Source organism: Trichoderma reesei (genome assembly GCF_000167675.1).
Source record: "Trichoderma reesei QM6a unplaced genomic scaffold TRIREscaffold_9, whole genome shotgun sequence".
NCBI lineage: Eukaryota > Fungi > Ascomycota > Sordariomycetes > Hypocreales > Hypocreaceae > Trichoderma > Trichoderma reesei.
The window spans coordinates 119,135-143,758 of record NW_006711156.1 but is presented as its reverse complement, the minus strand read 5'-3'; the positions used below and the strand labels follow the sequence as shown (position 1 = coordinate 143,758).

The 24,624-nt window shown below is 57.1% G+C and overlaps 7 protein-coding genes across 7 annotated transcripts; 4 read left to right on the top strand and 3 right to left on the bottom strand.

The window, feature by feature from the left end:
* Positions 1-10: 10 nt before the first annotated feature.
* On the top strand, positions 11-5,173 carry TRIREDRAFT_77811 (uncharacterized protein; the record flags this gene model as incomplete). Its single annotated transcript, XM_006965374.1, has 3 exons — positions 11-4,188; positions 4,249-4,815; positions 4,948-5,173. 3 exons carry the CDS (start codon positions 11-13, stop codon positions 5,171-5,173), a joined length of 4,971 nt encoding a protein of 1,656 aa, XP_006965436.1.
* An 873-nt stretch (positions 5,174-6,046) lies between these two features.
* On the bottom strand, positions 6,047-8,527 carry TRIREDRAFT_61907 (uncharacterized protein; the record flags this gene model as incomplete). Its single annotated transcript, XM_006965230.1, has 1 exon — positions 6,047-8,527. The coding sequence occupies one exon, from the start codon at positions 8,525-8,527 to the stop codon at positions 6,047-6,049; it is 2,481 nt and encodes an 826-aa protein (XP_006965292.1).
* Positions 8,528-9,514: 987 nt separating this feature from the next.
* TRIREDRAFT_61550 (uncharacterized protein) lies at positions 9,515-11,936 on the bottom strand (the record flags this gene model as incomplete). Its single annotated transcript, XM_006965229.1, has 2 exons — positions 9,515-10,276; positions 10,335-11,936. The coding sequence occupies 2 exons, from the start codon at positions 11,934-11,936 to the stop codon at positions 9,515-9,517; spliced, it is 2,364 nt and encodes a 787-aa protein (XP_006965291.1).
* Positions 11,937-12,419: 483 nt separating this feature from the next.
* TRIREDRAFT_107239 (uncharacterized protein) lies at positions 12,420-13,429 on the top strand (the record flags this gene model as incomplete). Its single annotated transcript, XM_006965373.1, has 4 exons — positions 12,420-12,433; positions 12,515-12,586; positions 12,682-12,794; positions 12,891-13,429. The coding sequence occupies 4 exons, from the start codon at positions 12,420-12,422 to the stop codon at positions 13,427-13,429; spliced, it is 738 nt and encodes a 245-aa protein (XP_006965435.1).
* Positions 13,430-14,915: 1,486 nt separating this feature from the next.
* TRIREDRAFT_61465 (v-SNARE protein) lies at positions 14,916-16,010 on the top strand (the record flags this gene model as incomplete). The annotated part of the gene is made up of 1 exon (XM_006965372.1): positions 14,916-16,010. The coding sequence occupies one exon, from the start codon at positions 14,916-14,918 to the stop codon at positions 16,008-16,010; it is 1,095 nt and encodes a 364-aa protein (XP_006965434.1).
* Positions 16,011-19,188: 3,178 nt separating this feature from the next.
* On the top strand, positions 19,189-22,651 carry TRIREDRAFT_121750 (uncharacterized protein; the record flags this gene model as incomplete). Its single annotated transcript, XM_006965371.1, has 1 exon — positions 19,189-22,651. The coding sequence occupies one exon, from the start codon at positions 19,189-19,191 to the stop codon at positions 22,327-22,329; it is 3,141 nt and encodes a 1,046-aa protein (XP_006965433.1). The 3' UTR covers positions 22,330-22,651.
* A 596-nt stretch (positions 22,652-23,247) lies between these two features.
* TRIREDRAFT_62053 (uncharacterized protein) lies at positions 23,248-24,342 on the bottom strand (the record flags this gene model as incomplete). The annotated part of the gene is made up of 1 exon (XM_006965228.1): positions 23,248-24,342. A coding segment is annotated over one exon (1,095 nt), but the record flags the coding sequence as incomplete, so codon positions are not given.
* Positions 24,343-24,624: the final 282 nt, after the last annotated feature.

Genomic DNA, 24,624 nt, shown 5'->3' with positions numbered 1-24,624 from the left:
GAGCGGAACCATGGTTTCTGGCGACTACGCCTTCAACCCCGATCAACACGGCGCATATGCCGAACCGTACCAACAGCCGGACGACGGCCGGACTAGGACGCTGCTTGACAACCAAGCCTTCTTTTCTGACTTCGCGGGCCAGCAGCACTACGAACAGAACCAGATGGGCGACTATGGTGGCCCTAGATACTCCGGCGATGCCTTCTCTCCGACAGCAGCCATGGCTCCTCCGATGCTCACTGCCAACGACATGCCTCCACCCGAGATATTGGAGTACCAGGCTCCGCTCGAGCCAAGAGAGGTCCCCTTTGCCATTCAGGATCCCCACGACAACAACACGGCCATGTCTTCGTTCGACAACATGGCTGCGGTACTCCGTCACCGTGCCCGCACCACTGCCAAAAGACCTGCATATTGGGTCCTGGACAGCAAGGGCAAGGAGGTGGCATCCATTACATGGGACAAGCTGGCGTCAAGAGCGGAGAAAGTTGCACAAGTCATCCGAGACAAAAGTCCTCTTTACCGTGGCGATCGAGTTGCCTTGATCTATCGTGATAGCGAAATCATTGACTTCGCCATTGCCTTGCTGGGTTGCTTCATTGCTGGAGTTGTGGCTGTCCCGATCAATGACTTGCAAGACTACCAGCGCCTCAACTATATTCTCACCTCGACTCAGGCGCATCTGGCTCTTACTACCGAAAACAACCTCAAGACCTTCCAGAGAGACATTACTGCGCAGAAGCTCACGTGGCCTAAAGGGGTCGAGTGGTGGAAGACCAACGAGTTCGGCGGTTACCATCCGAAGAAGAAGGAAGACGCACCTCCGTTAACTGTTCCCGACCTGGCCTATATTGAGTTTTCGCGAGCACCAACCGGCGACTTGAGGGGCGTTGTTCTCAGCCACAGGACAATCATGCACCAGATGGCCTGCCTCAGTGCCATAATCTCTACCGTTCCCACCAACGGCCCCGGCGATACCTTCAACTCGACGTTGCGGGACAAGAACGGAAAGCTCATCGGCGGCGGAGCCAGCAGCGAGATATTGCTCTCCTATCTGGATCCCCGACAGGGCGTGGGCATGATTCTCGGCGTTTTGCTGACCGTTTACGGCGGCCACACTACCGTCTGGTTCGATCACAAAGCCGTCGAGTCGCCTGGCTTATACGCGCATCTGATTACCAAGTACAGAGCGACGATTATGATTGCGGATTACCCCGGGTTGAAGCGAGCTGCCTACAACTACCAGCAAGACCCCATGACGACACGAAACTTCAAAAAGGGGATGGAACCCAACTTCCAAGCGGTGAAGCTGTGCTTGATTGATACCCTGACCATTGATAGCGAGTTCCATGAAGTTCTGGCCGATAGATGGCTGCGGCCCCTGCGAAATCCGCGAGCGCGCGAGGTCGTGGCGCCGATGCTCTGCCTCCCCGAGCATGGCGGCATGATCATTAGCGTTCGAGACTGGCTCGGCGGTGAAGAACGACTGGGAGTTCCGCTGAAACTGGACGAGTCTGACAGGGAGTCGGATGACGAGAAAGAAGAGGAAGAGAAGCCGGCCCCGTCAAACGGATTTGGTAGCTTGCTTGGTGGTGGAGCAGCGACAACCAAGGAGCAGGACGAGAAGATTGAGTTGGGCGAGGTTATCCTTGACCGAGAGGCTCTCAAGACCAACGAGGTTGTCGTCTTGGCTCATGGCAACGAAGCTAGGAAGAAGACGTCGCTGGAGCCCACCATGGTCCGGGTCGGCGCCTTTGGATACCCTATCCCAGATGCCACGCTTGCTGTTGTGGACCCTGAGACTGGCCTCCTGGCAGCGCCGCACACGATTGGCGAGATCTGGGTTGACTCTCCGTCTCTCTCTGGAGGCTTCTGGGCGCAGCCAAAGAACACCGAGCTCATCTTCCACGCGCGTCCGTACAAGTTCGAGCCTGGCGAGCCGACGCCAACTGCCGTGGAGCCGGAATTCCTGCGAACCGGCCTGCTTGGCACAGTCATCGAGGGCAAGATCTATGTGCTAGGATTGTACGAGGATCGGATACGACAAAAGGTCGAATGGGTTGAGCACGGCCACGCGGGTATCGCCGAGTATCGCTACTTCTTTGTTCAGCACATTGTGGTGAGCATCGTCAAGAATGTCCCCAAGATCCACGACTGCTCTGCCTTTGACGTCTTTGTCAATGACGAGCACTTGCCTGTCGTGGTCCTCGAGTCTGCCGCAGCATCAACGGCGCCTCTCACTTCGGGCGGCCCCCCTGTCCAGCCTGACACGGTTCTGTTAGACTCGCTGGCGGAGAAATGCATGGAGGTGCTCATGCAGGAGCACCATCTTCGGGTTTACTGCGTTATGATCACAGCCCCGAACGCACTGCCGCGAGTGATCAAGAACGGAAGACGGGAAATAGGGAACATGCTCTGCCGGCGCGAGTTTGACCTTGGCAACCTCCCATGCGTGCATGTCAAATTTGGCGTCGAACATGCGGTTCTCAACCTCCCGATTGGCGTTGACCCCATTGGTGGTATCTGGTCACCAATCGCCTCGGACTCGAGAATCAATATCCTGGCTCCCGCCGATAAGCAGTATTCTGGAATCGACCGCAGAGAGGTTGTTATGGACGACCGGACGTCTACACCGCTCAACAATTTCAAGACCATCACCGATCTGATCCAGTGGCGTGTTGCTCGCCAGCCAGAGGAGCTCGCTTATTGTACCATTGACGGCAGGGGCAGAGAGGGCAAGGGGATTCCGTGGAAGAAGTTTGACTCCAAGGTGGCGGCTGTGGCCATGTATCTGAAGAACAAAGTCAAGGTGCGGCCGGGCGACCACCTGGTCCTCATGTACACCCACTCCGAGGAGTTTGTCTTTGCCGTCCACGCGGGAATCAACCTTGGCGCAGTCATTATTCCCATGGCGCCGCTTGACCAGAACCGGCTCAACGAAGATGTCCCTGCTTTCCTGCACCTGATCGCTGACTACAAGGTTAAGGCGGTCCTGGTCAACCAGGAAGTGGACCATTTGCTGAAGCTCAAGATCGTGTCGAGCCACATCAAACAGTCCGCACAGATCCTGAAGATCTCGATGCCGAATACCTACAACACTTCGAAGCCACCTAAGCAGAACAACGGTCTTCGCGAGCTTGGGCTGACGATAGATCCCGCCTGGATCAGGCCTGGATACCCCGTCCTCATCTGGACATACTGGACGCCGGACCAACGGAGAATCGCCGTCCAGCTGGGGCATGATACCATCCTGGGCATGTGCAAAGTGCAGAAGGAGACTTGTCAGATGACGAGCTTCCAGCCCGTTCTCGGTTGCGTAAGAAGCACAACGGGACTTGGTTTCGTGCACACGTGCCTGATGGGCATCTACGTTGGCACCGCCACCTACCTGCTGTCTCCTGTCGAGTTCGCCCAAAATCCCATCTCTCTCTTTGTTACGTTGTCGAGGTACAAGATCAAGGACACCTATGCAACGCCGCAGATGCTTGACCATGCCATGTCGTCGATGCAGGCCAAGGGCTTTACAATGCACGAACTGAAGAATATGATGATTACTGCAGAGGGCCGGCCGCGGGTAGATGTATTCCAGAAGGTACGGATGCATTTTGCGAGCGCCGGGCTGGATAGGACGGCCATCAACACGGTCTACTCGCATGTGCTCAACCCGATGATTGCTTCGAGGTCTTACATGTGCATCGAGCCTATTGAGCTCTGGCTCGACACCAAGGCTCTTCGACGCGGCCTCGTCGTCCCGGTCGATCACGATTCAAACCCGCAAGCTCTTCTCCTGCAGGATTCCGGCATGGTGCCGGTGTCTACCCAGATTGCCATTGTCAACCCCGAGAGCCGCGCGCATTGCTACGATGGAGAATATGGCGAGATCTGGGTCGACTCCGAGGCGTGCGTAAAGGCCTTTTACGGCTCCAAGGAAGCGTTTGACGTGGAGCGCTTCGACGGCCGGACGGTCGACGGCGACCCCAACGTGCGATACGTGCGAACTGGTGACTTGGGCTTTTTGTATAATGTCAACCGGCCTATCGGGCCCAACGGCGCCCTGGTGGAGATGCAAGTCTTGTTTGTGCTCGGTAGCATCGGCGAGACTTTTGAAATTAACGGTTTGAGTCACTTCCCCATGGATATTGAGCTGTCGGTGGAACGCTGCCACCGCAACATTGTACCCAACGGCTGGTAAGTACAGGGCCAACTCTTCTGTGAGATGCTACTTGACTAATAGTTGGTGATGTGCAGTGCTGTATTCCAAGCTGGTGGCTTGGTCGTGGTCCTGGTAGAGGTGAGCCGCAAGTCTTACCTCGCCTCCATGGTGCCAGTCATTGTCAACGCCATCTTGAGCGAGCATCAGATCGTTGCCGATATTGTGGCCTTTGTCAACAAGGGCGACTTCCCACGCTCTCGCCTGGGAGAGAAGCAGCGAGGAAAGATCCTCGCCGGATGGGTTACGCGCAAGATGCGCACCATGGCCCAGTTCGCCATCAGAGATCTCGACGCCAGCATGCTCGAGCCGGGTGAGGGTCCGGATGCCAATAGGACCTCTACGGGTAGCCTCCGTAGCCTGGGCGCCGCCGTCCCGCCAAACTTCAAGATGGTTGGACAGGCGCCGCAGATACTGGAACAGGAGGAATTTACGCAGCAGATGGATCACATGGCCCATTCGGAGCCGGTCAGGCATGCCATGGCCGCTCCAGAGGAGCAGCAGGCGCCGGCGGCCTATTACGCTGGCGGCCAGGAGGCTGCTTTCATGCAGGGCTATAATCAGCAGCCGCCACCACCACCACCAAGCAGCCAGGGAGGATACCAGTACGAGCAATTCGAGCCAGTGCAAGCACAGCAACAGTACCAGCCGCAGTCACAGCATCAGTTTGAACCATCTCAAGCCTTTGAGCCAGCGCAGCAATACGAGCCAGCGCAACAGCACGAGCAGGAGCCAAGGCCGATGGACTCTCGAGGACAAGATGCGCCGTCCATTGTTGAGCCAGAGACCTCAGCCTCCGTGCCTGATACGCCGCCGCCGAGAAACAGGTTGAGTCAAGGGCCGCCCCAGATCCGGCTCCCGGGCGTTGACGGACGGGAAGGGCTCGACTTCTGGGGAGGCAACGACGAGACGGACTGGACGGCCGATGCCATGATGCACATGAATCTCACTGGCCCACGGTAAAACGGGGAGACGCATCATTCCCCTGAGAGTTAAGTTGCGACGTTGTTCTCTCTTGTGTAGTAGGAAAGGGAGAAAGACGATGGCAATAAAGCGCAGGGACAAAGAGAAAGGGGGGGATGGATGGGGGGGGGGGGGGGGGGGGGGGGTGTTTGAGAAACAAAGACGCCGCTTTCTTAGATCCGTAAGAGCATTGGGACACAAAAAAAGAGAGGATAAATCATGGAGGAGTTGTCTGGGCCTTTGTGTGTTTCTTGTCTAGTTATAATCACTGGGTACATTATTCTAGTTATATTTTTTGAATCGCTTTTACCTTTCATCCTTTGCCCTTTCGTGTGTTGCCTTCATCACTTGCTTTTTTTTTTTTTGTTTGTTTCTGACCTGCTTCTCGCGCCTGTTTTTCAAAACCTGTGAATGTTTCTTTTAATGAGTGATGTGTGTCTCCCCCCTTTTCCCTGTTGCCCTCATCTATTATAGGTGAGTTTCTTGTTACGGGCTGCTGCCATCTTTTAAGAAAAGGACTTATGATGTATTAGATATATATGCTTGTCTTAATTATGTTCCTATGTTCCATGTGTAAGTGTACAGAATGCCGTCTTCTTCCAACCTTATCGGCCCTCACTTATTCTATGACACCTTTATATCGCCACAACAATACAGAAACACCGATGCGAATGAGAAAAAAAGTACAAGTACAACACGCAAGTCTATCGTGATGAGCACACCAAACCCTATCCAGACCCCAAACACACATAAACAGAAGAGAAACAAAGAAAAAGAAGAAAAAGAAATGAAGAGCAGGATTTGAACATCCCCCCTTTCAAACTCTACTACCCCCTTCGGCCTCCCCCCTCCCCTTATTCTATACAATCTCCATCATCCCCTCCTCCGCTCCTTGTCCATCTCCGCAAGATACCGCTTCACGATCCCCACAGCCTCCGCCTCGACATCTTGCCCCTTGCGCCACGTATACAGCTTCACGCCCTGCTGATCGAGCTGCTCGTGCGCCCTCTGCAGCCTCCGCCTCCACAGCTCGAGTTTCTTGTTCACGGCGCCGAGGGTGGGCGATGCCGACGGCGACGTGTTTCCCGACCTGCTGTTGGGACGGTAAAACGACAGGGCAGAAGCTGCCGGCGCGGGCGCGGGGGCGAGGGATGGGGGCAGGGGTTCAAAGTCCACGTCCGAGTTGGACGAGGGGCCGCGTCCGTGGGACAGCATTCGCGGGCTGAGATTCCTAGTGCTCCGCCGAGGAGGGGGAGGGGGAGGAGGGGGCTTGTCGGCCCCTCTGGGCTCGTCTTTGGCGGGCGGCTTAGGGGGCTCGATGGTCTGCTGGGATGAGTTTTGAATCTGGGCCAGAGGATGGACTGGTTGGTTCGTATTGCTGCTGCCGATGGGCTTCCTTGCTGGCACTGGCGGCGGCTCGGGGCTGCTATTCGCTCCGGCCCCCGATATCCCCAGGCCAATTGATGGCTTCCTGGTAACTGGTAGAGCGGGAGTGCTGGCGAGAGCAGCTGGCTTCGCCGGGCGAGGAGGAGGCGGGGGTTTGCGAGCGAGCAACTCTGTCGCACTGAGCGATGGACCTGGCCTCGACTTTCGGACCTGCTCAAGAGCTGCCGCCTCATCCAGTTTTGCCTCTTCAGGCTCGTCGGAAAAGTCAATCAGCGTGCCCATCACTGGGCCGTTGGGAGGCTTCGCACTGTTGGCTTGTCCCGGCGCCGAGTTCTGTCGCGCCGCAGGCCGACTGTTTGCAGGGCCGCTGTTGTTCAGGTTCATGCCAGACAATGTCCGTCGAGTCATGTCAAAAGACGGCTCAAAGTATGCTGCGGCTTCGGGCGTCGTCACATCGCGAATAAAGACCGCGAGGACGCGTCCGGGATATGCCAGCGCCAGCTCCGTGTACACCTCCAAATCGGCTTCTCCGCTATCTCCAACAAGGAGGAACTTGCGCTGTGGGAAATCTCGCAGGAGGCGGACAAGCGTGTTCTTCTTCCGCTCTGCCACGGGCTCAAAGATGCCCTGCAGCATGCCTGAGTACTGCTTCAGATGTAGAGACACGACTGGGAGCCCGGATATCCTGAAAAAGGTGGCCAGCATGGGGTACAGCTGCCACGGGCTGTTGGAGCAGTAGTGGACGCTCACACCGAGTGCATGCATCTTGCCAAACCATTCCTTGACTCCCTCGATGGTGAGGTCGCCCAGCTCTCGCACAAAGGTGTTCCTGAAGATTTCCCTGGCTCCTGCGGAGATGTTCGACATCTTGACGGTGTCGTCAATGTCGCTGATGAGGCTTACGCCATATGGCTCAATGTATTTGACCTCTTGAGTCGTTGATAGACCTTCTTTCACGAGCACCCTGACGTGTGTAGGAACGAAATCTAACGGCGCGCGAACGGAAAAGTGGCCGGCATCGTCCGTGAGAACGTTTCGAGATTGTGACTTTGTGTCGTTATAAAAGAAGATGGTGATGGGGTGAGCAACCAGAGGATTGGTCATGAATGGTGCTATCCTGGCCATTAGGTTGGCATTTGCCGTCACCAGCTCGGCTTCTGTGAGTTCGTTGGCCAACGACGAGTTCTGTCTGGTCGGAGCAGCCTTGGGGCTCCCTGAAAGCGAGTCGGACGCTCGACTCTCCACACGAGGAGGCGGAGGCCTAGGAAGAGGGTATGCAGATCCTCCAAGGCCCGTATCCTCGCGCGGCTGTTCGCTGTAGGCGCCAGCGTTGGCTATGCGCTTCTCCTCCCGCCCCCTGCGTTCAATCATGGCGGCTTCTTGCGCAATCTTCTCCTGCTCTCGTTGTTCCTCGTTCGGATTCAGAGGCGCAGTCGTCTGGGCTTGTTCCGATCGAGGAACTGGGATGCCACTGAGCTGGCGCGCAAGGCCGATCAAGATGCGATTCCGCCGCGTGATGGGGCCGGTATGCGGATAGTATAGCCAGCCCCGAACGTCGACATCCACAATTGCCCTCTCGTCCTGGTGCCTCTCCCACTCTGAGCGCCAGTAGTCCTCGTCCTGCAGATTGCCGGCTTCCGACGCATATGCAGAGGGCTGGCCCCATTCCCTCTTGGTGTGTTGCTTCGCATAGCTCGGGAATATGATCAACTGCTCGCCGCTGCCTTGCGCTGTGACGGCCACGTCTGGAAACGCGCCGGGAATGTGCATGCTGCCGGGCGACTCGAATTCGCCGTCCAAGCCCCTGGCTTTGGACTGTGCATACGTCTCCCTAAGCTCCGTAACGGCGAGCTGACCAGTGCGATAAATGTTCCCAGCCATAGCTCCGGCCATGGCAGCAAGCTTCTTCCGTCGATAGCCCCTCTCGCCCCTCTCAGCGCCATCTTCGCTCCGCGGCGCATAGCCCATCTCCCCCGGCGGTGGCATCTTGATCTTGATCTGTCTAGGTCGTGATGTCGTCGTGGATTGCCCCGTCACATGTTTCGTCGGCCGCCGTCCCGAGTGTCCCTGCAGCAGCCGTTGGCTCTGCCGAGCGGCAAGGTCAACGACCCGTCGCTTGTTCTGTCGGCCAAGCAGGTAGCGATAGATGCGGCTCTGGATGTGGTGCTTGAGTTTTGGTACGGTATTGAGGCGGAAATTGAACAGTCGTTCACGGTAGCGATCTCGGACGGCGGATGGCAGCAGGTATCGGACAAGATCGAGACTTCGGCGATGTTGGGTGCGATTTCGTCCAAGGCTGAACGGTATCCTAAAGGGAGCCAGCTTTGCTCTGGTACGGTATTTCCCAGTGACTAATCAGAAAGGGCAAGGCCTGCCGGATCTAGGCCTTGTTGAAGGATATATATGCCTGTAGAAGCTATCGCGCCGCAAAGCCAGAGCCAAAGTTGGCAGAGGCGCAGCGAAGCCGAAGCTCTGAATGGGCCGTCGCTCAGCCTGACTGCCGCCTAGTCTCCTGACAGCTGTCCGTCTGCTACCCGGATCTACCACATGCGGCGGGCGCCTGACATGCGCGGTGCTGCAGTTCGCGGTTCATGCCATTTGCTGCAGATTGGCAGAGGATGTTGAACAAGGGGCGCGTGATCGTGCTTTTGGTTCATGACAAGAGTCAAGCCTGGCCAAAAAGATAGTATGAGAATATGACGGAGCTAGGTAGTTGCATTATGTCATCACGACGGCACGCGCCAAATCTGCAGCATCAACCGATCGATCAAGTACGGGCAACAGAGTCTCTGGCATGTTACTACCGAGATGTCCGGATGGAAAAGGAGGAGGAGGAGGGGGGCTTCGGCCGTCATTGTACTCAGCATAACGGTTTCTATTGACCAAGTCTCGCACAAAAGCAGGATTATCTACAGATCAACTGGCTCCATCTATCAACAGGCTCTATTCACCTGCTCACCTCTTACCCCTGGGCTTCTTCGCCTGCGCCTTTGCCTTGCCCTTCTCCGGTGCCTTGCCTTTCATCGGTGTCTTGCCCTTGACAGGTGCCTTCTTCTTGTTCTTTGCCACAGCATTTGCTGCGTCATTCTTGCCCTTCTTCCACCCCATGCCCTCCGCCCGCTGTGCCTTTGCGTCGAGCTTCTTCTTGTCCTTGTTGCTCAGCTTCGTTGCGCTGCCCTTCTTCTTCCCGGCTTGCGGCCCGTTCAGCTCCTCCCTCCCGGCCTGCTTGGCGTTCTTCTTGTCCTGCTGCGTCTCGAACCAAGTTCGCTTCGGTCTTGACTTGATCTCGGCCTCGTGCTGAATGATGTTCTCGCCCTTCTTGATCTGCATCTCCACCTGAGCGAGCTGCCTCTCCTCCTTCTCCTCCCTCTCAATCTCCTCAATCTCATCCTCCATACCGTCAATCTCAGCCTGCCATTTGTCGGCATCCTTGGCTTCGATGACGCGGCTTATGATCTTGGACCCCTGCGCCTTGCCGGCCTTGACGGCAGCCTTGACAACCTTGCGGTCGGGCTCGGCAGCGAGCGTGACCGACGTACCAGCACGTCCGGCACGGGCCGTTCGACCGACTCTGTGCACGTAAATCTCTACGGACTGGGGTGCCTCGTAGTTGATGACGGTATCGACGCCCTTGATATCGAGACCACGAGAGGCCAAGTCTGTTGCCAGTAGATAGTTGACCTTGCCGTCTCGGAAAGATTCGACACTGGCAATACGCTGTTGAAGTAAGCTGTTAGCGAAGTACGAGATTAAGCTTGATGATAGTGTTGCTTACCTGTGTTTGATTCATGCTACCGTGAAGCTCCGCGCAGGAGAAGCCCAAAAGGCCAAAGATGATTCGCGCCCTGTGGGCGTCCTTCTTCTGGCGGAAGAAGATGATGACTCTTTCTGTGTAGAGGTTCTTGCAGATGTGTACCAGGTAACCCATCCGCTTTTCCTCACGCCCGGGACGAAGTCTCACAAACTCCTGGGTGAGCGTGCCTGCGGTCTTCTTCTGAGAGTCCACCATGACCCTGACGGGCTTGTTCAGTCCGACCTTGATGAGACGGTCGACGGTGGAGGTCATGGTAGCGGAGAAGAGCATTGTTTGGCGTGATTTCGGTAGCGTAGTGAGAATCTCGTTCAACTCGTCGGCAAATCCATCCTCGAGCATTCGATCGGCTTCATCAAGCACCAGAATCTCGACCGTGTCGACGGAGAAGCTGGCTGAGTTGCGCATGTGGTCGATGAATCGTCCAGGGGTTGCGATGATCACGTCCGGCCTCAACCGTAGTTCCACCTCTTGGGCCTTCAAACTAAGACCACCAACAGCCAACGTGAACTTGATGTCTGTATGCGCCGCCAGCTTGGTAGCCACAGCATGACACTGAATGGCCAACTCACGGGTCGGGGTGAGGATCACGACGCGAGTGGTGGGAATCTTCTTGGGCCGATAGAGGAGTCGCTCCAGAATGGGGAGAACAAATGCTGCTGTTTTACCGGAACCAGTAACTGCACCACCGACGAGATCCTTGCCCATGAGCGCGATGGGGATGGTCTTGGCCTGGATGGGGGTTGGCTTAGTGAAGCCAACGGTGGTGATGCCGCGCAGAATGGGTCGCGACAGAGACATGGCCTGGAACGACGAGACATCCACCTTTTGTCCAGGCTTGGGCTTCTCCTCGGGCGCGAAGAAGGCGTCGCGCTTGGCCTTTTCTTCAGCGTCCTCTTCGTCGTCGTCATCGTCAGACATGTCGTCGGGGTGGTTGACCGGGGTGGCTACCGAATCGTTATCCGAGGCTGCGTCGTCATCTTCGTCTTCCTCTTTGTCCTCTTTGTCCTCGTTGTCACTGTCGCTGTTGGCGTCGGCCTCGTCCGCAGATTCTTCGGCGTCTGGGTCCACGTTCATGCCAAAGGCGTCGTCTGCCAATACGCCGTCCTCGTCATCGTCCATGTCAATGTCTGCCCCATTGAGAGAAGCGCCCTCTTCCTCGGCGGCCTCGTCCTCCTTGCCATCCTTCTTGTTCTTCTTCTCTCTCCGTCTTCGGATGATCTCGTCCAGATCGACGCCGACCTTCTCGACGGCCATGCCCTTCTTTGCGCCTTCGAATCCCCATCCCTCGAATTCGTCCTCGCCGAGCTCGCCCGCGTCGTCTAGCATGAACTCAAAGTCAGAGTCCATGGCGCCGTCATCCTCGCCCTTGTCTCCCCACACGCCCTCGGTTTCCTCGGGCTGAGGCGCTTCATCCTTGTTCTTCTTGCTCGACTTCTTGATCGTCTTGGCCTTCTTCTTGGGCGGCTGAACGGCAACTTCCTCCTCCTTCAGAGCATCGTCATCGTTGTCCGAGAGGGTATGGATAAAGTCGTCCTCGATTGATCTCTTCTGCGACGGCGCCATCTTGGGAAGAATTCACCTCTTTGCAGCGTCAAAATGCTGAACAAAAGCCTGCAAACTGCTAGCGGGGCCGGCAATCAAAAATCCAAAGCAGCTTCTTCCATCTCTTTTTTTTTTCTGCCGCTTTTTGAAAATTTTGGCGGTGAGACCCCGACAGCGGCAGGCTAGCGGCTATCCCTCCCTGGCAGCGTCTCCCAGCGACCCCGCCACCGTTGATTGGCCGACGCCGTCCCCCAAATACAGGCCTCTGGACGACCTTGACAGTTCCAACACGCGAACGAATAGCTGAACAAATTTCTCCTGTCATCCTCATTTCGCTGCCCTGCGCCACGACGTCGCCTCTGCAGTCCCTTTTCCATCGCGATACCCGGCTTCTGCACTCTGCCCTTCTCTTTCTCTCCCTCATTCAGACACCTGCATCTTCTCAGCGAGCGTGTTTCGACCGGCTGCTTTTGACCTTTTTTATCTGCATCATAGCTTGACAAGATGGGTGAATCCAGGTATTACGCCTCTCCCTCTCCCTCCCGCCGCCGACGCCCCAAGCACCCGAGACGGACCAGTGGCTAACGTCCGGACGACAGACAAGAGCTCCTCAACTGGCTCAACAGCCTCCTCCAGCTCAACATGACCAAGGTCGAGCAGTGCGGCACTGGGTGAGTGTTAATATTCCTCGGGCACCCCGCCTGGCCAACGACCCCGCTACGATATCAACCAAAGCGCTGACATGAGAGCTTGTCTCGCATCGCAGCGCCGCGCTCTGCCAGGTCTTCGACAGCATATTCTTGGACGTGCCCATGTCCAAGGTCAAGTTCAATGTCAGCGGCGACTACGCCTACATCCAGAACTTCAAGATTCTGCAGAGTACGTATCTGCCCTTGCCCAAGAACTTGCCCCCTTGATGGGCTGCCCCCCCCTTTTTTTCTACTTGTGCAGACCAGGTCCTAACGGCCCACATAGACACCTTCCTCAAGCACCAGGTCGACAAGCCCATCCCCGTCGAGCAGCTGGTGAAATGCAAGATGCAGGATAACCTCGAGTTCCTGCAATGGACGAAGAAGTTCTGGGACCTCAACTTCCCCGACCACGACTACGACGCGGTTGCGCGGCGGAAAGGCGCCGGTGTGGCGCCGGCCAACACTGGAGCGCCCAGGGCTACTGTCTCCAGCGCCGGCGCCCGACGAGCCGGCGGCGGCACGACCCCCAGCACCGGCCCTCGTGTCGCCAAGGCAGCGCCAGGCCCCGGCACTGCTGCTCTACAGGCCGAGATTGGGACTCTCAAGGAGACTGTTAGTGGCCTGGAGCGCGAACGAGACTTTTACTTCAGCAAGCTGCGCGACATTGAGCTTCTGATCCAGCAGGCTGTGGAGGAGGACCCCGAGCTGGAGAAGCAGGAGGACGGCCTGGTCAAGCACATCCAGACCATTCTGTACTCGACGGAGGAGGGCTTTGAGATTCCGGCCGAGGCTGAGGGTCTGGACGACCAAGAGACTTTCTAAGTTGAAGCTACTGGAGTCTGGGGATATGATGACGTGAAAAGGGGGGAGAGGAAGAGAGATACGGAGGAGCAGAGGGGAGACGGGGGTTGGGATGGGGGGACGCGTTTCGAGGGTGTTTGTTCAAGGCATACATGTATGGCCATTCATTGCATGACGGAAGCATTCATGGGGTGCTGCCATTCACATCTTTTCTTTTTGTTAAGAGGACTTAGGGAGATCCTATAGAGCAAACTAGCACCGCGACTGTTTGGACAATACTACTATTAATACCTCTTTGTGCTTGGGGACGTGCATTGCTGTTGTTGGTTCCAAAGCCAGAGCGCAAGCCATCAGACTCCAGCTCCGATGCCCCTTGTTCAAGGAGAGCGGAGCAACGACGCATCGCAAACATTGGATTCTAGAAGCGGTCAAGGGTGCACGGAAGCCCATCGAACAACGTCTTTTGTCCCCACAGCGCCTTTCATGACGGCACAAGATTCTTCCACTCAAGGCTCTCTTTTACATGTACTAGGGATTCAGCACTCCGCCTTTGGGACGCATGAGGCCTGCGAAGAAGCACGCGACACACAGGTCGGGTCCGGCACTTGACACAACGTGAGAACACAATAGTACATGTACGTACGGTGCCTTTTTATCACAGGGCATACCGCCTCTGTCCCCTGAGAGCCGTGAAGCTGCACGTGGACATGGAGTGCCCGACGTCCAGTGGCATTCCAGCGGTGGTTGTCACCCCTGCTCCGAAGGATGCCTCGTCCTCAGGGCTATTGGATCCTTCGCATCTCCTCTTTCTTCGATGCCTTCACATAGCCCGCTGTATCGCTGATGCCTCTTCATCGCTCTGGTGGTCTTGCAGTCTGCTTCTCAAAGATCCAGAGCCTCGATCGTACTCGTTTGCATCAACTTGTTCGTACTCGGACAACCACCAGCAAGCCAGCAATTTTAAGCTCTTTCCAAGGCTGGCTGCCAAACTCTAGGCAGGGGTCCGGTGCCGTATCCACCTCCTTAGCGCTTGTCGCCCTGAACAAAGACAGATTCAGTGGTACTACGGGGGAGGCCATCAGCTGGGCGCCCACTAAAAGCCGGGTTGGTTCCACTGAGACTCCCCCAAAAGAGGACCAGACGGGACCCAGTTCATGTACCCGTGCGGTTCCAGCTGGTAGTAATTCAAGGTTAGGTACTGACCCGACGCTTTGTGCTGCATGCGCTGTGCTCAGCTTCCATTCTTTCATGCCGTAATGCGCACGTCCATCGGTCAGCCTCCTTGCTTCCAACTGACACCTGCATCGTCATCGAGCCAGAGGTTTCAAAAGGAAGAGCATCGACGCCGCTGGAAGCCTTGGGATTTCATGACGCTTTGGATTTGAGAAAAGAGGTATAGACACCCCTTGTCTGTCGATTCTCGGAAGCAGCATCGACCTCGACTTCGTATCGATCCAGACACGGACTCAAACGACGACCTCCCAATCCCTCCCCCACGACACTTGCTATGGCGCCACCGCCCGAGATTGCGATACCCTCAACGAGCGTCTCCGACGAAGGCTCATCCAAGCCATACACGCTCTACAACATCAGCCTGCGCCTGCCGCTGCGCTCCTTCATCGTCCAGAAGCGATACTCCGAGTTCGACGCCCTTCACAATGCCCTGGTCGCCCAGGTCGGCGCTCCGCCGCCGCTGCCCCTGCCGGGCAAGCACTGGCTCCGGTCGACCATCAACTCGCCAGAGCTCACGCGCGAGCGGCAGCTGGGCCTCGAGAAGTACCTCCGCGCGATCGCGGAGTCGCCGGACCGCCGGTGGCGCGATACGTCGGCGTGGAGGACGTTCCTGAACCTCCCGAGCTCGAGCACGAGCAACTCTACCGTGTCGGCGGCAGGTATGGTTGGCACAGCGTCATCCTCCGGCGTGACGGACCCGGGAGCGTGGCTGGATGTTCACAGGGAAGTCAAGCAGTGTTTGCATGAAGCGCGACAAGCCCTTTCGAGACGAGACGGCGCCGCCGACAGCGGCAACTTCACGGCGGCGGCCGAGGCCGCGGCCGCGGCAAAGAGGGTGCTCGTCAAGGCCTCCGGGCTGGTCAACAACCTCTCCGACGGCCTGCGCAAGATGCAGGAGGCGGGCAGGCTGGGCGAGGGCGAGATACGGCGGAGGCGAGACCTCATTTCGGCGGCCAGGATGGAGCGGGACGGCCTCGACAAGCTCGCCAGCAGCATGCCCGGATCGGCGGCGGCCACCAGCCGAGGGGGCCTGGGACAAGTACAGGCTTCTTCGTCCAACAGATCGAATCTCCTGGGCTCACACAAGCCTGCGCCGTCGGGACGAGTACTGGGCGCCCCGTTGCCCGAGACAGATAGAACAAGGGAACTCGACAATCAGGGCGTGCTGCTATTACAGAAACAGGAGATGCAGTCCCAAGACCAGGCCATCGACCAGCTCGCCGCCATCATACGGCGCCAGAAGGAGATGGGCATCCAGATCAGCGAAGAGGTGGAGCGGCAGACGGAGCTTCTCGACGCCCTCGACGAGGACGTCGACCGGGTCGAGGGCAAAGTCCGGGTCGCCAACAGGCGTATTAAGAAGATGTGACTCGGTGCAGCCGTGGCGCCGCTCAAGGCAATACTGCTGGCGATGAGGGTTTTGGCTTACTGGCTTTGGGTTTTGACGACGCTTGTGGACGGGTTGGTTTGGGTATGGGAGTTTGTGATTGTGATTCTTTCGTAAATCCGTTTTGGCATACACTTTTTTTTTATTTGCGGTTCGGTTCGTCTTCTTTTGGAGCAGATGGCGATGCACGGAGCGAGCAAGCGAGACGCTGGGGTCAAGGATTCACCGTCATGCTTCATGTATTTTACTTGCATTTTCTTTCTCCCTGTTTTGGTTTCTTAATTATCTTCGAGGGATTTGGGTTCTTGGGCGCAACACAAGTTTTTTCTTTTCTTTGGAACTGGGATCAGAGGACAAGACGTTCAATCGCTATGATATCAGTTGTAACGGTAACTGGCTTTTCCAAGCAATTCTATTGGTACCTTGAGGCACTTTTGCTCAATACTTAGTAGACAGGAACATGATGAATCCTTAAATCTCATTGTTGCAATGGCCTGGCGTGTTATTGCCATTGTGGTGCAAGCTATGTAGATAGTCTTCATAAAAGAACTGGCGTCTCCAATACGAATACGGCCACCCTTATGTATTTTACGCCAGACCATTTGTTGAGCCCCGACAGACAGGCACACACTGAGTCGGCCTCTCTGAAATTTCACACCAAAAGGCCGTCAATCCCAGAATCCTACCTAGGTAGGTAGTCAACTGTCACTGTCACGGCGTGGCTGCACGTGAACCCATCACACCGCCACATAGGGATTCCCATCTCGTAAGACCTTGTGCCGTCATTCGTCGCCTTCTGTGATGAAGAGCGCTTGGCACTGTGATGCCAGCGACCAGTCGCGGCAAGAAGGCTGAACTCAGCCGTCGCAACGAGCGGGCGGCATCTACTGAGAGGCTGCTTCAACGGTCAATGATCCGATGTTCGCGGAAATCGTTGAACTCTCGGACGCCGCGAGAAAACGAGCCGCGAAAAGAGGCACAACATTGCTTAGACCTACAAGTCCTGTTACACTAGCGGTTGTGGCGTCTGCCTTGCTCTGGTCATTCAACGTCACCACTTCGTCCATCGACATACGGATGTGGCAAAAAGACAAGGACAGGATCCTGCAGCAGTTGCCCGGCAACGATTGCTCTCTTCTTCCTTGAAGAGCTTTTTGCGTTGCGTGCCCTTTTCCAGCCCCCGAGCCTTTGAAGGGGGGGCCCGCCCGCTATGTTCCGCCAGTGACATGCTGCCCGGTTTCCAGGCTTGTTTCTGCATGCACTTCGGCTGCGTGTCTGCAAGCATTGGCCCAGCGTCGACGCAAGCAGGAAAGGACAAAAAGCGGGTGGCAGGTGCATATCCTCTGCATCAACGATGATGATGATGATGATGATGATGATGATGGGGCCTCTCTGTGACGCACAGCAAACGACAAAGGTGCTTCAAACCAAAAGCAGAAGCTCTCCTCGAGATTCGTCCAGTCAAACGCGGGTTCACTATCAGTGGAGCGCTGTGCCGTGCCTGTCGACGGACAGAGAGACTGTAGAGGAATCATCAACAGGCCCCTGGCTGTAACAACGAGGAGTCGCCATTGGAAGGTTGAGAAGCTCCTGCGAGAGTTGTGAGCCTCAAAGGGGGTTGGGTGTTTCTTTGGATGCGAATGGCCCCGAGGAAGGACCTCGTGAGGGGGAATTGGGCTTTGTGACTGGACATGCTTGCCGGGACGCGACACTCATACGCATGTTTCTGGCTGTGGATGAGAATGCGTGCGGCTGCAGAAGCAGGTTGAAGCGGGAAGATGGAAGTGAATGGCTGGGAAGAGGGGGGGCTCTTGCTGGTGGGTGTCGCTGATGGCCAGGGCACATGCAGTCAACAGGCCCCAAGCAAGCTCGTCAACAAGAGTCGCGAAGACGCAGATGCTGCGCAAAGGCTTGGAGGGCGCATCCGTGACACGCTGTCACTTTGTAGATTGTTGCTGACTGGAGTGAAGCTTGGCGCCGGCTTGAGTAACCCCAAGCTGGTGAAGCTCTATCAGCCCGGCAATTGTATGTAGTATTGCCCGTTGACAGCATCACGATCAAGTCGAGGTTAGTAAGGTAGGTCCATTGTCGAGTCCTCGAGTCTAGCGAGTCTAGCCTCCCTCGTTTACGCGCTGCAGCGCACCTCACAGCAGCTCGACGCCCTCCAGGCCCCCTCTAGGCCCCCTCTAGGCCCCCTCCAGACCCCCCCTAGCGGCCCCTCTGTGACGTTTCCAACGGGCCGTCCAGCCACTAACGCCCAAGCGCAGCCAACCAACAGCGCCGCCGCAGTCGAGGTCCGGCCCTCTTCCCAGCCGCTGTCTTTTCCACCTCCAGGGGTCCATCCAATTGATCCAATTGACGGCCATCCGCAGCGCTGGGCTCCAGCTATCTTCTGCCAGGTTCGCAAGTGGATTGGCGATGGTAATAGCCAGGCTGCCAGGTAAACAAATCCGCCCAGCTGGTCTTTTCTCTCTCCTTCGACCTCGTCTTCGGTTCATTTCACCCACCCCCACTTCCTCTCTCCTGCTAGTAGCCGCCAACGAAAGAGAAAAACCTTCATATTTTGTTCCTCCATCTGCTCCATGCCGAGGCCACGCCTCCTGCTCGATCCCGTCAAGCACACGCGACGATCCGGCCCTGTCCTTGCCTAGCTGGGGAGGGAAAGAAAGAGAGAGCGCGCGCGCGAGAGAGAGAGAGAGAGAGAGAGAGAGAGAGAGAGCCCAACGGACGGCCGCTGGGGCGTGTTTGTTCTTAATCTGGAGCCCGGCGTTTGATTTCTCTTGTGGTGTTTGTTGCCCTTGGTTAGTTGCATCCCCAGACCGCGCGGAGAGCCTCATTCCCGTCATCTGACGGCTGGTCCCCTTTTCCCGCTTTCCAATGGCTAGGCTGAGAGGCTCGCTGCCGTCGCAATCATCGAAGAGTTGCTTCACTGTGGCAGCCTTGTGCTCTAACGGCGATGAGTCTGGCTACTGACGTTGTGGCTAGGCTTCCTTTACCTTTCTCCTTTTCCCTGATCGCGAAACAGTCTCCCTACGGTTCCCATGGCTTCCTCGATGCGCTCATAGACCTGAAGCCGATCGCAATCCTTGTCGCATTTCGACACATACGCACAACCTCAGACTTCACACTTTTCGAGCAGTGATATATCAAATAAACAAGCATGAGCGCGCCGCCTCCACCTCCGCCGCATGGCGAGGGCCCCAAGTCGTCGGGTTTACCGCCCGGCAACTACGACATATTCGTGATTCCCCAGCACTCGTCCGGCTCAGGCTTTCTCTATCTGCCATCGCTGCAGCCAAACGCCAATAGTTTCGTGGCCGGCTTCGCCTCAGCGTTGATATGTGTCGCCTTGTTCCAGTCCGTGGGACCAGCCATTAGGATGTGGCTCAATGGCGGGGGCCTGGGCAGTACGGGTATGACGACCCTTCTGCTGGGAGTAGGCATAGGTGCTTGGGCTCTGGGACGGATGCAAAGCGGTGGACCGGTGCCCGTGGCAAGTTCGGACGGCAATAGAAACGGATCTGGCCCGGGAGGCTTTGGCAGTGGACATGGGCCTCACGGCGCAAACGGCGGACACGGTGGTTTTGGGGGGCCCAACACGGGAGGGCGCCCCGACGCCAACGGGGCTCCTCCTCCGCCGCCGCCGCCTCCTCACGGTCATTCCACAAACGGCGCGCCTCCTCCGCCACGGCACGATAGGTCTCAGGGTTCCTGGAAAAACGCGGATGCTCACCATGCTCACCATGCTCACCATGCTCACGCCGAAGAGCCACCACGACCACCGAATCATGAAACTGAGCCAGCTTCGTCTCCGTCCCAACGCTCGTCATATCAAAAGGACGCGCCGCCTCCGACCCCCAAGTCGCCTGGGGACGCAGACAAGCAACGTCCACGCCAGCCTCCGCCACCAGAGGAAAAGCCTGTCCCTGAGCCAGAGAAACCAAAGAAGAAGAAGAAGAAGGTGCCGCCACCAGAGGAGACGGCACCGGCTCCAGAGCCAGAGAAGTCTCCTTTGAAAGCTGAGCAGAGGCGGTTTGGATTTGAGAAGATGACGCCAGTGCTCGAGAAGAACCCTTCAGAGCTTGACAAGAAACGGCCATCTTCCCCGGAAAAGAGACACCCTGCTCCAGTGGAAACAAAGATCCCTCTCTCCCATGAACGAAAGAAGAGTGTGCCTGAGATGGGAAAGATGGCGGACCCTGAAAGGAGATCTTCTTTGAGTCCGGAGAAGACAGCATCACCCAAGCCAGCATCCAAGTTACCTCGTATGCCAGACCTGGCACCAATCCCTCCCTTTCGACCAGACCCTCGTCCAGAGCCCCGTCTGGAGAAGCAAACACCTCCCAAGCCAGATCCTCCAGCACCTGCCGAAAGCAATCATCAACCGCCGCCACCACCGCCACCCGAACCCGAATCCGAAAAGAACTTGTCCCCTCCGCCAGAGATGAAGAAATCCGACACGCCAAAGGGAACGTGGGAGAAGGCGCGCGAAGAGATGCGGAAGAAGGAAGAGGAGAGGAGACTGAAGGAGGCAGAGCAGAAGCGCCGCGAAACGGCTGCCAAGAAGCTCCTTGAACTGCGAGCCAAGGAAGCAAAGGAGCGACAGGAACGCGAGAAGGAGAAGCAGCAAAGAGAGGCGGAGCAGAAAGCCAGAGAAGAGACAGAGAGGGCTGAAGCAGAAAGGAGGCGCCAACAGGAAGAGCTGGAATTGGCCAGGCAGCGGGAGAGGGAGGCTAAAGAAAGAGAGGCATTGGAGAGGGAAGCCAAGCTGAGGGAGGCGAGAGAACGGGAGGCGAGGGAAAGGGAAAGGCGAGAACGTGAAGCGAGGGAAAGGGAAGAAAAGCGAAGGAAAGAGGCTGAAGCCAAAGCAGCGGCCGAAGCCAGAGCTGCAGCTGAAGCCAAAGCGGCTGCAGAAGCCAAGGCCGCGATGGAGGCCAAGGTTATTGCGGATGCCAGAGCCGCCGTCCAAGCTAGAGCCGAGGCCGAGGCAAAGGCTGCCGCAGAAGCCAAGGCGGCTGCCGAGGCCAAGGCGGCCGACTTTCGATCCAGTCGAGTCGGCAGCACATATGCGTACTCCAGCGTGGGCGAAAAGATCAGCATGTGGCCAAACGGCCGGCCTCCTGCTCCCCCGTCTCCGCCGGCATCCTCCCCTTCCGTGGTCTCGTCGGCAGCTTCCAAAGTGTCTGAACGAAGTGACCGAACCGAACGAACAGAGAGATCGGAGAGGCACGATCGGTTCGACAGAGGAGAGAGCCCTACCAAGCGAGCACCCCCGCCCGCCGCTCCGTCCGAGGCCCCGTCGTCTGCCTCTAGAAGATCAGACCCCTCGGCCAGACGATCAGCTCCTCCTCCTCCTCCAAAGTCGTTTGTTAGTAGCAACAGCAGCTACGTAGAGTCGGACACGTACTCGTACAGGCCCTACGATCAACCGAGCAAACCACAGCACCACCACCAGCCGCCACCACCGCCGCCACCATACGACCAGCCGCCGCCAAACAAGCCAAGACATAGGAAGTCGGCGTCTTCTCTCACGGGCTCCGACGCATCGTGGGCAGCCTCGCAGACAACAGCACGAACCACGCCGCCGCCCTCGATACGGTCACACTACACGACTGATGATCCCGACAAGATTGTGATTCAGTCTGTCTACCTCTTCATGAACCAGTACACCAAGACGCCGGCCAGCCAGCTCATATCAGGAGTTGGCACGGTGACGGATGGACTGATTCTTCGAATCACCACGGAGGGACTCTTCATCGATGACGATGTCCGCGGAGTGCCCCAGCGCGAGTGGGACGTCAAGGCCTGGACGCTCAAGCTTGTCGAGGTGTGGTGTCTGCCACATTGCCTGACGGCTCCCCCACCGCCAGCGGGATCTGCAACCGGCAAAAGCTCCGGCTTCCTTCACAAAATGGCGGGCAGAGGTCGCCAGTCGGACCGGGACGGGCCCAACGCCTTTACGGGCGACGAGGCCGACCTGTACCTGGCGGAGATGCTCCATGCGTGCAGGGAGTGCTGCCGGCACGGCATGTGTGATCGCACGTTCAAGAACCTCAACATCCCGTCAACAGCGGGGCAGACTGGTGAATGGAAATCCAAGGGCCTGCATGTGCTCCGGGCCACGGTCCGCGACCAAGAAGGCAAGCGGTATCTCTTTATCGTGGAGGAGACGGAGGGCTGGAAGCTGGCGGTCGGTCTGCAGCGGCTGAGGCGCGGGACCCAAGTGCGACAGCTGGGCGTGGCTAGTCTGCCGCCTTCTGAAGCTCGCGGCACGTTGGAGATGTTGGGATGGGTCGCTTGATCACTTTGTCAAATGGCTGGAGCGGCCCATGGGTCGGACAGCTCATCATCCTAAGGAGAAGAGAAAAGGAGGAGAGGTCGGGAAATGAATCTATTTTCCCCATGTCCGTGTTATGTAATGGCTGGCTGGAATGCAGAGGGCATTGTTTCGAGGTTTTTTTCTTATTTTGGGCAAAGGGGGGGGGGAAAGGCGGGACGCAGAGCAGCATTCCATGAGACATGAACCTGCGTGTGAACTCTCACGGACAGTTTGGATGCTGGCGGTGTTCAGGCGACGACGGACATGGAGAAATACCCCCAAATGCATATTGCTAGCACATATGATGCCAAGCTTGAATACATGATGCCGCTCATTTACAAGCAGGCTGGATCTCGAATCTGTTGTCATCATGGCGCGATTGAACGCCGGTAGTTTTGAGTGAGGTCTACCTGATGAAGAAGACGAGCAATGCCTCTTTGTCTCCCATTGACCTCTTTCCTAACGACCCTGTGTATGTGATTGATGTACAGTTTAGATGCCCTTATGGGACACTGGAGGCGGGAGATGTTTTGGGCGGACAAGCATGCACATACAGGGGCGTTCAACCATACGCACACATTGGCGCCTTTACACATATTGTAGGTGTAAGCTCCTAAACACGCACACACAAGAGAAGTTTAATCATACGCACATGTCAGTGTCTTTTGACATGCCTCTCTGCTTGCCCGCTGCTTTGCATATTGATATGATATATACCTTTGATTTAAATTCGAGATTTATGGTTGAACTTGCTCATCGTATGCTGCAGAATAAGACACGCAATCCTAAACATCCCAACGCCTAGATAGGCAAATGACAATACAACAAAGCGCCATGACATGCCAACATCCTCCTCTTCAATCCTCATCCCCCCTCCCCCCCCTTTCAAAAACCTCCCCCTCACATCCTCTCATCAACAACATCCCAAACCTCGACATCACCACTAATCCGCCCAACGACCAAAACCCTCCCATCCCCCGAAAACTCCGCCGCCGTAACCAACGGCCCTCCCACGCTCGCACACACGACGCTCCCCGACGCCGCATCCATGACATCGAACCCATCCTCGGTCCAGCTCGCAATATACCTACAATCCGGCGAAACACACAGCGGCCACCCCTCGCAGTGCCTCGTGGCGCCCAGCGCATACGACGTCAACTGCCCGTGCCTCGGCATCCAGACGTGCACCGCCGTCCCCCACACGGAAACCACCGTCGCGCCGTCGGGCGAAACGCCCAGCGCGCGCGGGATCCGCGGACCGCTGCTGCCGTTGTTGTCGCCAATCTCGAGCTTGTACAGCGTCCTGCTGGCCACGGGGTCCGTCACGCGCACGGTTCCGTCCCGGGAGAGCGTCACGAGGGCCGTCCCGTCGGGCGTGAAGGCCATGTGCGTCACGGCGTCAATGTGGCCCGGGACGCGGCCGGTGCGGCAGCCGGTGCGGACGTCCCATGTGCCTACGCGGAAGTGATTTTGATGATGCTGATGATAGTGGGAGGAGGAGCGGGAGGAAGGCTGCTGCTGCTCGGCGGCGGCGATGGTCCGGCCGTCGGGGGACCAGGCGATGGGGGCGGAGACGTGGCTGAGTTCGAGGATGGCCTTTGCGGAGGAAAAGTCTCGGATTGTGAGGCTGTGGGTGGACGAGAGCGTGGCGATTCGGGGGAACGCCTCTGCTGATGCTGATGATGATGATGAGGACGAGGATGATGAAAAGGGGGAGGATTTGCCGACGCGGAGAGGCGGAGAATGCAAGGTGGGAGAGAAGCTCGCAACGGGGCCGACAATCTTGGTGTAGCCCCGCTGGGAGACGAGGTCAAAGGTGTCGATCCAGGACTGGTCGGGCTGCGCGCCGGGGAAGATGGCGTAGGCGAGCGAGGGGGGGGGAGTGCCGGAGGCCCGGGACGAGGAGGAGGAGGAGGAGGAGGAGGAGGGGGAGATGCCGACGGCGGTGATTTCGGAGCGGGATGCGGAGCGGGTGAAGCGGTGGGTGAGGGTGACGGGGGAGAAGGCGGGAGGGGAGGGGGACCTATGTGTGTGGTGGTGGTGATATTAGATTTTTTTTTTTCTTTGGTGTTGCTTTGTAAGTTGAGGCTGAGGGTGGTTGTGAGTGGACTTACATTGTGAGGCGTGTGGTGGTGGGTATGAGTCAGGGGTTGGGAATTTAGTTGGTGAGGCTTCAGACTTGTGCAGCAATGATGATAAGGAGACTCGAGAGATACGATAGAAATGGCGTCATGAAGATCTGTGTCACATGTGTGAACATAGGTACCGGCTGGTTTT